General features: G+C 42.0%; 1 protein-coding gene across 5 annotated transcripts in view; it reads right to left on the bottom strand.

Moving 5' to 3' along the window:
* Dennd2a (DENN domain containing 2A) overlaps positions 1-13,879 on the bottom strand; it is a 96,429-nt gene that overhangs the window by 48,189 nt on the left and 34,361 nt on the right. For all 5 annotated transcript variants that reach the window (XM_074062032.1, XM_074062053.1, XM_074062058.1 and 2 more), the window contains exon 3: positions 12,300-13,393. In XM_074062032.1, the coding sequence (XP_073918133.1) occupies positions 12,300-13,243 (944 nt within the window). In that variant the 5' untranslated portion in view covers positions 13,244-13,393. The remainder of the gene's footprint in view (positions 1-12,299; positions 13,394-13,879) is intronic.

Below are 13,879 nucleotides of genomic sequence, written 5' to 3'. Positions count from 1 at the left end.
AATCATGTCTGAACTGCTAAAATGTGCCCACAATAAATGCACTGACCACAAAAGATGCTTAATAGCGATGGCTCCCTTATGCAGAGCACAAGCAACATGGCCAAGAGTCTGGAGTTTCTGAGGGGTTGTTGGGATGCGATAGCCTTTATCCAGTGGCTACTGTGAGACACCCTGGGGTTTCAAGACATATTTAATTTTTTAATCATATTTCCATATTTCTAAGAACATTTGATTCCTGTCACATAAAAGACACTAACAGTCTAATTAGTATTTGAAAAGTTCAACCTGGAAAAAAAATTATAAACTTTCTTTTAGAAAACTGATTAGGAGATAGTCATTCACATTTCAAAACTTTTTTCAAAACTTTATTTACTTATTTTTGCGGAGCTGGAGATCACACTCAGTGACTTGGGCATGCTTGGCAAGAACTCCGCCATTGAGCTACATCCCCACTCCTTGGCTTTTTGAGGCAGAGTCACTAATTTAGTCCAGGCTGGCCTCGAACTTGTCACCCTCATGCCTCAGCCTCCCGAGTGCTGTGATTAGACATGTGCACCACCATGCCTGGCTGAAAAACTTTTAATTTGCAAAATAATTCCCCAAAAGGTTTCTTAAAAGGTCAAGTGTTTGTGCCTTGACCTGAAAGGTATGCTGCAAACCTCCCTCTTCCTGAGCGCCATCCGTAACCAGTTAACCAGGGTTCTGCCTCCAAGGCCTCAGTGTTCCTACACACCTTCCCTGGCCCTTTAGCCTCCATGCTGCCACCAGGAGATGTCTTAAAGATGCAAGTCCAATCATCTCTCCCTTGAAAATTTCAACCGCTTCCCACTGCTCTTGGGTAATAGAGCCAAATCCTTTCTGTGTCTACAGGGCTCTTCCAGAGCTGGCTCCACAAGACACCCAGGCCTCATCTCACACCCTGGGGACCCCTCTGGCCACACCCCTGCCTTTCAGATCCACCAACACACTAAAGACACTGGGTCTTTACCTATTTGTTTACTCAGTCCAATCATCCATCCACCACCTTGCCTAGGCTGTGTCGCCTCCTCTCAAGCCTGCCCTGGTCCCGGACAGGCTGACAACACCCCCACCCCCACCTGCTCAACATTCCCATGGCACTTTAGGTGTCCTCACAGGACTAGCACGGTTACAAGTGTATAACGAATCCTTCCAAAAATATCCAATAAGTCCCTCTGTCTATCTTGTTCATTACTAGATTCCCATCTAACGCAAAATAGGTTCACAGCAATATATCTCAGCTGAAGCGATCACACATTTTAAAAGTTTTTCTTGTTGTTTTTGTTTTTGTTTTGTGGTGCTGGGGATCAAACCTAGGGCTTCATGAGTGCTAGGCAAATGCTCTACCACTGAGCTATATCCTCAGCCCTAAAAGTTGGTTTTAAGGGCACATTCACTGCTTATAATTTATCCCTAATTTGGTGTTAAAAAATAAATCAGTTGTAGTCTTGAGTTAATTTTTAGTCAACTATTTGTGTTAAATTTCCCCCAAAATTATTATCAGTGATGTGCTAAGTAAGTGTGGACAGCCTGGGAAGCAGCTGCCATTTTAGGCATCATTCAGGTGAGCTAGAAACCAGGAACACCAGCCAATCTCTAACTTCCCTCATCTACCTCCAGCTGTGAGAGTCTCTCTCTCTCTGTTTTGTTCTTTTTTTCTTGGCACTTAGGTTTTGTACTCAGGGCCTTGTGCTTGCTAGACAGCCACTCTACCACTTGAGGCATGCTCCCACTCCCAGCCCTTTTTGCTTTAGATATTTTTCAAATAAAGAGTTGCTTTTTTTTTTTTTTTGTGGTACAGGGGTTTGAACTCAGGGCCTCATGCTTGCAAGGCAGGAGCTCTACTTCTTGAGCCACTCCACCAGCCCTGTTTTGTGTTAGGTATTTTCAAGATAGGGTCTCAAGAACTATTTGCCTGGGGCTGGCTTCGAACCTCAATCCTCCTGCTGTCTACCTCCTGAGCTAGTATTATAGGCTTGAGCCATAGGTGCCCGGCTAGTATTTATACCCAAGCCAGCCTGGCCCTCAATCTTTCTATTTACACTTCAGCCAGAGTAGCTTGCATGACAGGCTTGCACCAAAAAGCCCAACCATTGGTTGAGATGGGGGTGGGAGGGGTCTTCTCGAACTTCTTCCCCACCAACCTCATAATCTCTTGATCTCTACCAGGGCTGGCTTCTAACTGAACCCCGATCCTCCTGCTCTCTGCCTCCTGAGTAGCTAGAATTGCAAGCGTGAGCCACCTGCCTTTCATACCAGCAGAAGGCTTATCTCAGCTAGAAGCTAGTATTCTACACATACCACCTCCTCCATTGATTCCCATGACCACCAACTTTGAGCTTCTGCTTTTTTCTACCACAGATCCAAAATAGAAATGCTAGAAGGAAAAACTATTTCTGTCCATTATGGTGTCCAAAATGCAATGATTTCCACCTTCCAATGAGAAGTAAGATGTATCTTGTGATACAGAATAGCAACCTGGGACGGTAACCACGCCTTCCAATGCAACTACCATTGAAACAAAAGATCTTGCTAAGCCAGGTTTCTCAGAAGCTTTCAAAGTAACTTTTGCTTTAAATCTCAAATTAACCAATTTGCTCCTTTGAAGATTTGAAGCATTCATGGTATAGACATAGTGATTCAGAGTTGCCTTTTGGGTTGACATCATTTTGACTGGGATAGTGTCCTTTTATGACTGAGAGTGATTGCAGCATGACTTAAAAATTAACTTTAATTGTTAAGCCCATGATAGGGTTGCTGCCCAGCCAGGGAGTTCTGGGGGAAAACTACCAGCCCTAGGGAAGGTGGAAATGATAGAATCCATACCTGCACAGTGTCCCTGGGCAGTCATAAAACAACCAAGCTTTCATGTCCTCAAAAAATTCTCAGGGTCTTGTATTAACGCCCAAGGAAAGGCTGGGTGTACATGCTGCCCAATCAGCTGAAAAGCTGAAATCTTGGCTGATGTAGCGATTTGTTTTCATAAAGATCTAAAAACTCTGTCACACACCCAAATTAATCTAAAATTTAGAAATTTGAATTTAAGCTAAAGTATTTTTGAGTATGCAGATGCCTGTGAATTCGGGATGCTGCTTACACATAAAAAATAATAACTTTTCTTGTTAAATGTTAGCCTTAGGTCTTCCTGCCAAAGTTATTAAATATATGCCATAAAACATACATAACCAAGTTAATGTTGCTGTAGGAACCTTATCTTTGGAATTTCCTGACATTTGAGGGTTTTTCATTTTCCATTTTAGGATTGAAGGCCCAACATTTCATTTCCTGGGGTTTTAGAGAAATGAAGAAAGAAGAGCAAAGAAAGGAAGGTGAAAGGAGAAAGGAGGAAGGGGAGAGAAGAGAATAGAAAAAGGGGAAGGGAAAACAGGAAGAGAGAAGGAAAAGCAAAGGAGAAATACATTTTCTCAAACTGAGGCTATGAAGCCACTGGTTTGGCTCTTGCTGAGCTGCACTAATTCTCCAATGAAAATACGCTGAACAAGGTCTCTGAAGCTCACAGCCTGGCCATGTAACTCGAAATCCTCAATCATTTCTTTCTTCAGCCTTGGCTTGTCTTTCCTACCTCAGAGCGGTCAGTGAGTATGCCAAATTCATGGTTGAGCCTTTTTGTTTGTTTTTGAAGAGATAGAACCACAATAAAAAGGCATACTTTTTTTTTAAGAGTAGAAAGTAACCAACTTGCTCTAATCACTTCCATTGCTCCATTTTAAACAAAATGAAAAACCAAAGCCAAAATTCTTAAAACACAGCTGCTGCAACCGTATTCAAACTAGCCAAGAAAAATTTCATCTTTGGACTGAAGCTAAGTAACTTTAGCTGGTTATAAAGAAAATGCAGATGGGAGCTAAGAGAGAAAAGATGATGGGAAGAGCGATTCACCAGGTTGATTGTCTGCCCAATGGGGACACAGATGACAGATGCCAGTCTCCCAGAACCAACCTGCCCCTTGGGGAGTGGGGTCGCTTTAGAGGACTAGCCCAAAAGGAATGTGCAAGGGCTGCTCCCAGAAAGTCATAGGCCTGGAACAGAGTCACAAGAGCATTCAGGAAGCTGGGCTTTGCACTCGCTTGGGAAAGGACTTAGGTACTGGAGATGGAGTGCTGGGGTGCAGCTCAATGGCAGCGCATGGGCTTAGCATGCTTGAGGCCCTGAGTCTGGTCCCCAGCACCAACCCAGCTTCTTCCTCCCGAAAGAATTGGGGATGGACTCCAACTTTCTCCAAGCATAAAGAAGGAAGACTTTAAATTGTTCAATAGAGGGATGGGGTAGGGGGAGGGGGGAGAAATGACCCAAACATTGTATGCACATATGAATAAAAAAAAATTGTTCAATAGGCCTCACACAACACTGGCTTGATAAAGCCAGTACAATAAAACCCAAGTATAAACCAGTCTCATTTATGGAACACTGGTACAAAAACTTCAGATATTGGCAAATGCAATTCAATTGTACATTAAGAGAATAATAAACCAGGACCAAGTGAGAGTTCATCCTAAAAATGTAAGGATGGGCTAATATTTATTTATTCATTTATTTCATTTAATTAATTAATTAATTAATTATTGCAGTACTGGGGTTTGAACTCAGGGCCTACACCTTGAGCCACTCCACCAGTCCTTTTTTTTTTTTTTTTTTGTGATGGTTTTTTTCAAGACAGGATCTCCCGAACCATTAGCCGGGGCTGGCTTTGAACCTTGATCCTCCTGATCTCTGAGTAGCTAGAACTATAGGTGTGAGCCACTGGTGCTCAGTTTGGGCTAATATTTAGATATTAACTCAGGGCTGGATTCCAAGAGAAGCAATCGACTGATTACTTGCAAAAAGACATTTCTATAACTTCTACTAGATTTTTGTTTTGTTTTGTTTTTTGAGACAGTGTCTCACTATGTAGCCCTGGGTGACCTCGAACTTGCAATACTCCTCCATCAGCCTCCTGAGTACTGGGAATACAGGCATGTACCCACTATGCCAGGTTCTACTAGATATTAAAGTATATCATAAAGTTAAAATAATTTAAATAGTTTAGTACTGAAAAAGAAATAGTCTAGTTAATTGAACAGAATAGAGCAAAAAAACCAAAAAGCCAGCTAACGTTAGGATTTATCATGTGTCAGGCTCTGTTCTAAATTTGTTTGCACATATTAACTTATTAAATTTTTACCACAAGTCTATGAAGTGGTTACTATAATTACCACCATTTTACAGATAGGCAAAATGAGGCCAATACAAATTTAGTGGCTTGTCCAATGTCACACAGCTAGTAAGTAGCAGGACAAGTAAGCTCTCTAGTTCTATATGACGTATCAGAGCATGACTTGTAAACTGGGAACAACCTGTGTCCATAAGTAGGGGAAGGGAAAAATAAAATACGGCTATCTACATGTTATAAAGAATGTGGAAAGAGGGCTGGGGGTGTGGCTCAAGTGGCAGAGCACCTGCCTAGTCAAGTGCAAGTCCCTGAATTCAAACTAGAATATGACAGAAGGATAAGGCAGTAACGTTGAAAGATCTCAGTAATATACTAAGAAAAAAAAAAAACTGCATACAAAGAATGATTTTTTTTCTTCTTTTTTACACAGGGTCTCACTATTGTAGTCCAAGCTGGCCTAGAACTTGTGATCCTCCTGTTGCAGCCTCCTGAGCTCCTGAGTGCTGGGATTGTAGATGTACACCACCATGCCTAGCTGGTTTCACTTTTAAAAGGAAATAATTTACATGTATACACTTATATATATTATATGTATATGTATTATTATGTATATTATATGTATTTGTTACAAATATAATTTGAGAATATGCAGACTTTTTTCCCTGGAAAGAGAACATTAGAAATTGCTGTTTGAGGCCAAAAGAACCTCACATGACAGACCATGAGCTAATGTATGATTTTTGAAAGACTCCTCTGGCTGTGGAAGAAGGGATATTCTGGGGTGGGAGGGGGTGGATCCAAGGTGACTAAGGTGGCCGCAGTGGAGGAGATGTAATCAGACTTGGGACTGAGTTTTAAAAGTAGAACTGAGGGATTTGCTGATGAATTAACGGGGGGAGAGGGATCGGAGAGGACTCCCAGCTTTTTGGTCCAAGCAACTAAATGAAGGGTGATGTCACTTAATGAGATGACAATTATTTGGGGAGAAGGTAGTTAGTGGTGGCCTGGGTGGGAACTTAGATTTGGAAATGTTAAGTCCAAGCTATCAGACCAAATGCAGACCATGAGGGAGACTACTGCTGGGAGAGGGAATCGTGTCGTGTCATTGACATTTGAAGTCCCAGGACTGGATGGGATCATTCAGGGGATGAGTGTAGGTGAGGGGTGAGGGAGAAGTTACCAGGAGAGGTGCTAGCCTAACCCATAGGGGAGGAGAATGGAGCTGAGAGGGGGTGGAAATGAGGAAGTAACTGACCCACAAGCCAAGTGAAGACGATGTTTCAAGATACAAGTCAACAGTTGTTCTCAAATACCAAGAGAGGTCAATTAAGAAAACGATAGCCAGATGCTGGTGACTCACACCTGTAATCCTAGCTACTTGGGACACAAGAAATGAGAAGGATCATGGTTCAAAGACAGCTCCAGGCAAATAGTTTACAAGACCCTATTTTGAAAATACCCAACCCAAAAGAGGGCTGGCAGAGTGGCTCAAGTAGTACAGCACTTGCCTAACAAGCATGAGGCCCTGAGTTCAAATCCCAGTGCTTAAAAAAAAAGAAAGAAAATGACAAAGGGGACCAGATATAGAGGTATGGTAGCTCATGCTTGTAACCCCAGATACTCAAGAGGTGCAGGTAGGAGGACTAAGGTCTGAAAAACAAACTAAAAAAAGCAAAAGGATTGAGGCGTGCTTACTTGGCAAGCTTGAGGGCCTGAGTTCCAGTACCGTGGAAAGGAAAGGGAAAGGGAAAGGGAAAAAGAGAAAGAAAAAGAAAAGGACAGAGAATTGACAATTGGATTTACCAAGACAGAGGTTGCTGGAAGTCATGGGGAACAGTAGGTTTAGAATGAGTGGCGGAAGTCTGAGTGGAGGGGTTGAGAAAAGCTGAGAGGCGAAGGGAGGGAAGTAAGTACAGACAACTGTTTTCAGGAGTTTTGCTTTAAACCTGGTTTCTAGATTCGTGGGTATCAAACCTATTGGCACCTTAAAGAAATGGACTAGATATTAGGTTTCAAAACAGGAAAGCACTTATTTTATTTTCAAGCATTAACATGCTTTATTATTTAATGTGTTATTTTAACATCAAATATTTACATTGCATGTATCTGGTAGGTATAAATAAGGAAAACTAGAGGTCAAGTAACTTATTCAAGGTCAAGACAATGGCAGACCAGGGTAGGCCCAAGACATGTGTTTCCAAGCTAGTATCAAGAAAAGATAGCCCAGCAAAGCTATCATTCAAAATAGATGGAGCAATAAAAGTCTTCCATGATAAGCAGAAACTAAAACAATATGTGACCACAAAGCCACCATTACAAAAGATTCTGCAAGGGATCCTGCACACAGAAAGTGACACCCAACTTAACCATGAAAAGGCAGGCAGCACCAAACCACAGGATAAGAAAAAGCAAGACAGTAGAGAGTAACATCAAGCTAGGTACACACAATCAAACCTTCAAACAACTAAGATAACTAAATGGCAGGAATCACCACATACCTATCAGTACTAACACTTAATGTTAATGGACTTAATTCACCCATCAAAAGACACCGTTTGACAAAATGGATTAAAAAAGAAGATCCAACAATTTCTTGCTTACAGGAGACTCATCTCACCAACAGAAATAAGCATATGCTTAGGATGAAAGGCTGGAAGAAGATTTACCAAGCCAATGGCCCCCAAAAACAAGCAGGAGTAGCAATACTTATCTCTGACAAAGTAGACTTCAAACCTACATTGATCAAACGAGATAAAGAAGGACATTCCATACTAATAAAAGGGGAAATAGACCAAAAGGAAATAATAATCATCAATCTGTACGCACCCAATGTCAACGCACCCAATTTCATCAAACATACCCTGAAAGATCTAAAAGCATATATAAACGCCAACACAGTGGTTGTGGGAGACTTTAACACTCCATTATCATCAATAGATAGGTCATCCAAACAAAAACTCAATAAAGAAATCCAAGATCTAAAATATGCAATAGATCAAGTGGACCTAGTAGATGTCTACAGAACATTTCATCCAACCTCTACACAATATACATTCTTCTCAGCAGCCCATGGAACCTTCTCCAAAATAGATCATATCCTAGGGCACAAAGCAAGCCTCAGCAAATATAAGAAAATAGAAATAATACCATGCATACTATCTGACCACAATGCAGTAAAAGTAGAACTCAACAACAAAAGTAAAGACAAAAAACATGCAAACAGCTGGAAACTAAATAACTCATTACTTAATGAAGAATGGATCATCGATGCAATAAAAGAGGAAATTAAAAAGTTCCTGGAAGTCAATGAAAATGAAAACACAACCTACCGGAACCTATGGGACACAGCTAAGGCAGTCTTGAGAGGAAAGTTTATAGCCATGAGTGCATATATTAAAAAGATTGAAAGATCCCAAATCAATGACCTAATGATACATCTCAAACTCCTAGAAAAACAAGAACAAGCAAATCCCAAAACAAATAGAAGGAGAGAAATAATAAAAATAAGAGCTGAAATCAACAAAATAGAAACCAAAAAAAACCATACAAAGAATTAATGAAACAAAAAGTTGGTTCTTTGAAAAAATAAACAAGATCGATAGACCCCTGGCAAACCTGACTAAAATGAGGAGAGAAAAAACCCAAATTAGTAGAATCAGGAATGCAAAAGGGGAGATAACAACAAACACCATGGAAGTCCAGGAAATCATCAGAGACTACTTTGAGAACCTATATTCAAATAAATTTGAAAATCTAAAAGAAATGGACAGATTTCTAGATACATATGATCATCCAAAACTGAACCAAGAGGAAATTAATCACCTGAATAGACCTATAACACAAAATGAAATTGAAGCAGCAATCAAGAGTCTCCCCAAAAAGAAAAGTCCAGGACCTGATGGATTCTCTGCTGAATTCTATCAGACCTTTAAAGAAGAACTGATACCAACCCTCCTTAAACTGTTCCATGAAATAGAAAGGGAAGGAAAACTGCCAAACACATTTTATGAAGCCACTATTACACTTATCCCAAAACCAGGCAAAGACACCTCCAAAAAGGAGAACTATAGGCCAATCTCCTTAATGAACATTGATGCAAAAATCCTCCACAAAATAATGGCAAATCGAATTCAGCAACACATCAAAAAGATTATTCACCACGACCAGGTAGGCTTCATCCCAGGGATGCAGGGGTGGTTCAACATACGAAAATCAATAAACGTAATAAACCACATTAACAGAAGCAAAGACAAAAACCACTTGATCATCTCAATAGATGCAGAAAAAGCCTTTGATAAGATCCAACATCATTTCATGATAAAAGCTCTAAGAAAACTAGGAATAGAAGGAAAGTTCCTCAACATTATAAAAGCTATATATGACAAACCTACAGCCAGCATTATACTTAACGGAGAAAAATTAAAACCATTCCCTCTAAAATCAGGAACCAGACAAGGATGCCCACTATCTCCACTCCTATTCAACATAGTACTGGAATTCCTAGCCAGAGCAATTAGGCAAGAAGAAGGAATAAAAGGAATACAAATAGGTAAAGAAACTGTCAAAATATCCCTATTTGCAGACGACATGATCCTATACCTTAAAGACCCAAAAAACTCTACTCAGAAGCTTCTAGACATCATCAATAGCTATAGCAAAGTAGCAGGATATAAAATCAACATAGAAAAATCATTAGCATTTCTATACACTAACAATGAGCAAATGGAAAAAGAATGTATGAAAACAATTCCATTTACAATAGCCTCAAACAAAATCAAATACCTAGGTGTAAACCTAACAAAAGATGTGAAAGACCTCTACAAGGAAAACTATACACTTCTGAAGAAAGAGATTGAGGAAGACTATAGAAAGTGGAGAGATCTCCCATGCTCATGGATTGGTAGAATCAACATAGTAAAAATGTCGATACTCCCCAAAGTAATCTACATGTTTAATGCAATTCCCATCAAAATTCCAATGACATTCATTAAAGAGATTGAAAAATCTACTGTGAAATTTATATGGAAACACAAGAGGCCACGAATAGCCAAGGCAATACTCAGTCAAAAGAACAATGCAGGAGGTATCACAATACCTGACTTCAAACTATATTACAAAGCAATAACAATAAAAACAGCATGGTACTGGCACAAAAACAGACATGAAGACCAGTGGAACAGAATAGAGGATCCAGATATGAAGCCACACAACTATGAGCAACTTATCTTTGATAAAGGAGCTAAAAATATACGATGGAGAAATAGCAGCCTCTTCAACAAAAACTGCTGGGAAAACTGGTTAGCAGTCTGCAAAAAACTGAAACTAGATCCATGTATATCACGCTATACCAAGATTAACTCAAAATGGATCAAGGATCTTAATATCAGACCCCAAACTCTTAAGTTGATACAAGAAAGAGTAGGAAATACTCTGGAGTTAGTAGGTATAGGTAAGAACTTTCTCAATGAAACCCCAGCAGCACAGCAACTAAGAGATAGCATAGATAAATGGGACCTCATAAAACTAAAAAGCTTCTGTTCATCAAAAGAAATGGTCTCTAAACTGAAGAGAACACACACAGAGTGGGAGAAAATATTTGCCAATTATACATCAGACAAAGGACTGATAACCAGAATATACAGGGAACTTAAAAAACTAAATTCTCCCAAAACTAATGAACCAATAAAGAAATGGGCATGTGAACTAAACAGAACTTTCTCAAAAGAAGAAATTCAAATGGCCAGAAAACACATGAAAAAATGCTCACCATCTCTAGCAATAAAGGAAATGCAAATTAAAACCACACTAAGATTCCACCTCACCCCTGTTAGAATAGCCATCATCAGCAACACCACCAACAACAGGTGTTGGCGAGGATGCGGGGAAAAAGGAACCCTCTTACACTGTTGGTGGGAATGTAGACTAGTACAACCACTCTGGAAAAAAATTTGGAGGCTACTTAAAAAGCTGGACATCGATCTACCATTTGATCCAGCAATACCACTCTTGGGGATATACCCAAAAGACTGTTACTCCAGAGGCACCTGCACATCCATGTTTATTGCGGCACTATTCACAATAGCCAAGTTATGGAAACAGCCAAGATGCCCCAGCACTGACGAATGGATTAAGAAAATGTGGTATCTATACACAATGGAATTTTATGCAGCCATGAAGAAGAACGAAATGTTATCATTCGCTGGTAAATGGATGGAATTGGAGAACATCATTCTGAGTGAGGTTAGCCTGGCTCAAAAGACCAAAAATCGTATGTTCTCCCTCATATGTGGACATTAGATCAAGGGCAAACACAACAATGGGATTGGACTATGAGCACATGATAAAAGCGAGAGCACACAAGGGAGGGGTGAAGATAGGTAAGACACCTAAAAAACTAGCTAGCATTTGTTGCCCTTAATGCAGAGAAACTAAAGCAGATACCTTAAAGCAACTGAGGCCAATAGGAAAAGGGGACCAGGAACTAGAGAAAAGGTTAGATTAAAAAGAATTAACCTAGAAGGTAACACCCACGCACAGGAAATCAATGTGAGTCAATGCCCTGTATAGCTATCCTTATCTCAACCAGCAAAACCCCTTGTTCCTTCCTATTATTGCTTACACTCTCTCTACAACAAAATTAGAGATAAGGGCAAAATAGTTTCTGCTGGGTATTGAGGGGGGGAGAGGGAGGGGGCGGAGTGGGTGGTAAGGGAGGGGGTGGGGGCAGGGGGGAGAAATGAACCAAGCCTTGTATGCACATATGAATAATAAAAGAAAAATGAAAGAAAAAAAAAAAAAAAAAGAAAAGATAGCAAAGGAAGAGCCAAAAAAGATTCAAACACTAGAGGCTACCAGTGACTTAGCCTCTTGGTCACTATCCCAATTACAAGTCCTTATCACACCCAAAGAGTAATTTTTTCAAGTAAATACTCTTTTGTGAGTGAGGATATGCACAAAATCAACACCTGGAAACTATTTTAGCTATGGACAGCTTGCCTAACTACAAGAGCCCTCCGTTTAAGGTGACAAATAACTGGGCTGAGGACTGGCAGTTGAGGCGCATAAGGCCAACAGACTCATCCAGCGATGCTGCAGCCCACCCCACACCTACCTGTGGTCAGCACTGGGTCTCTGCCTCCCGGTCCAGAGTCTTCTGTTCACCGAGGCAGGAGGGGGTGAGGAGGGCAGGGGCGGGGGAGGCAGGGAGGGCAGGGGAGGCAGGTTTCTTTTCTCTCTCTTGAAGCTCGGGCTTGGGCTCACATCCTTGTCACCCTCTCCAGCATGTTTGAACGTTCTCCGGGGTTTAGGCAGGGGGTTGATGAAGGGTTTTTGGGGGGAGCCCTCTGAACCCCTGTACACACTGTCCGGGCCTTTCTTCTCCTCTGCAGTCTCACGGGCTGGCTCCCTGTCCTCCAGGTCCAAGTGCTGGCCCCTTGAACTGGCTTCTGAGCCACCTCTGCCTCCATAGCTTTCAGGGAGGGGGATCCCCTCCTCTGCCCTGTCCGGCAGGCAGTGTGGGGAGTAACAGGTCCCCGGCAACTGGGGATCCAAGCCAGCTGACCCATCCTTCAAGGCCTGCTCCAGTCTCTTGACCTGCTTCAGCACCGAGAGGTGATCACTCTGGAAGCGGGGTTTGCCCAGCCTCGGCTCCCGGCCACGGCCAAAGCCGGGCTCCCCATCAGTCTGGCCCAGGCTTGGCCTCGGCTCTGCGTCCTGCTCCCCGGCTCTCGCTGCCCCTCTGCCGTCATTCCTGGTGCTCGCTGGGTCAGGCCTCACTCCATCCTTAGCCTCTGCTCCCCGAGTTCTCGCCACCTCGCTACTTCTCTCCATCACACAGGGCAGATCATCCTCCGGCCCATCCACTTTCCTGGTGAGCAGGGGAGGCAGCTCCTTCTTGCCTTCCCACTCGGATATCTTGTCCTTTATGCTGGGGGGCTTGTGCCGGGTTCCAGCTCGGCTGCACAGGCGGGGGTCCTGCCTCCCTCGGGGCCTGCTGGCTTCTTTGGCACCAAGGTCTGCAGCCCGGCCACTGATGATCACGTCCGAGCAGAACATGTCCACTGCCGCCTCCAGGACACAGTGTGGAGACTGTGCAGGGCACTCCTTCTGAAGGGGGGCTCTGGATCAGCCTCGGGGAAAGGACTGCAGGACAGAAATCGCTGCCTTCCAGAGCCTTCTCCAGCTGTTGGACCTTCTACCTTGACCCTGAACCAGAAAGACAAACACCGTGAGGGGTTCTTAGTTACTGTTCTTGGCTGTCCATGGAGAGTCACTAGAACTTAGATATAAATGTTTATGCTAGTTGTAAACCATAGACACTGAAGCCATCATTTTTAAAAATCACTTTCTGCTTTTCTTGGGGAGACAGTATAGTGGGATGAAGGAAACAGTTGGGTCTTATCATGTAACAGGTTTGGGTTTGGATCCTAATTCAACCATTGACCAGCTGTGTGACGTTGGGCAAGTTGTTTAAATCCTCTAAACCTCAGTTTCCTCCTCTGTAAAATGGGCATAATAACAAAATACATCTAGTAAGATGGCTATAAACACTAATGGGCCAGACCACACAAAGTATTTGGTATGTTGTGACTGTACAGTAAATGAGGGTTATCAGCATCATTGGTATTTTCCCAGATGAAAACAGTAGTTCCTTTCCTTTCCTGCCTAGTACCTAGAAAATCAACCTTGTCT

Source organism: Castor canadensis, chromosome 2, assembly GCF_047511655.1.
Source record: "Castor canadensis chromosome 2, mCasCan1.hap1v2, whole genome shotgun sequence".
Classification (NCBI taxonomy): domain Eukaryota; kingdom Metazoa; phylum Chordata; class Mammalia; order Rodentia; family Castoridae; genus Castor; species Castor canadensis.
The sequence above is the reverse complement of the archived record's forward strand: the minus strand, read 5'-3'. Positions and strand labels throughout refer to the sequence as shown.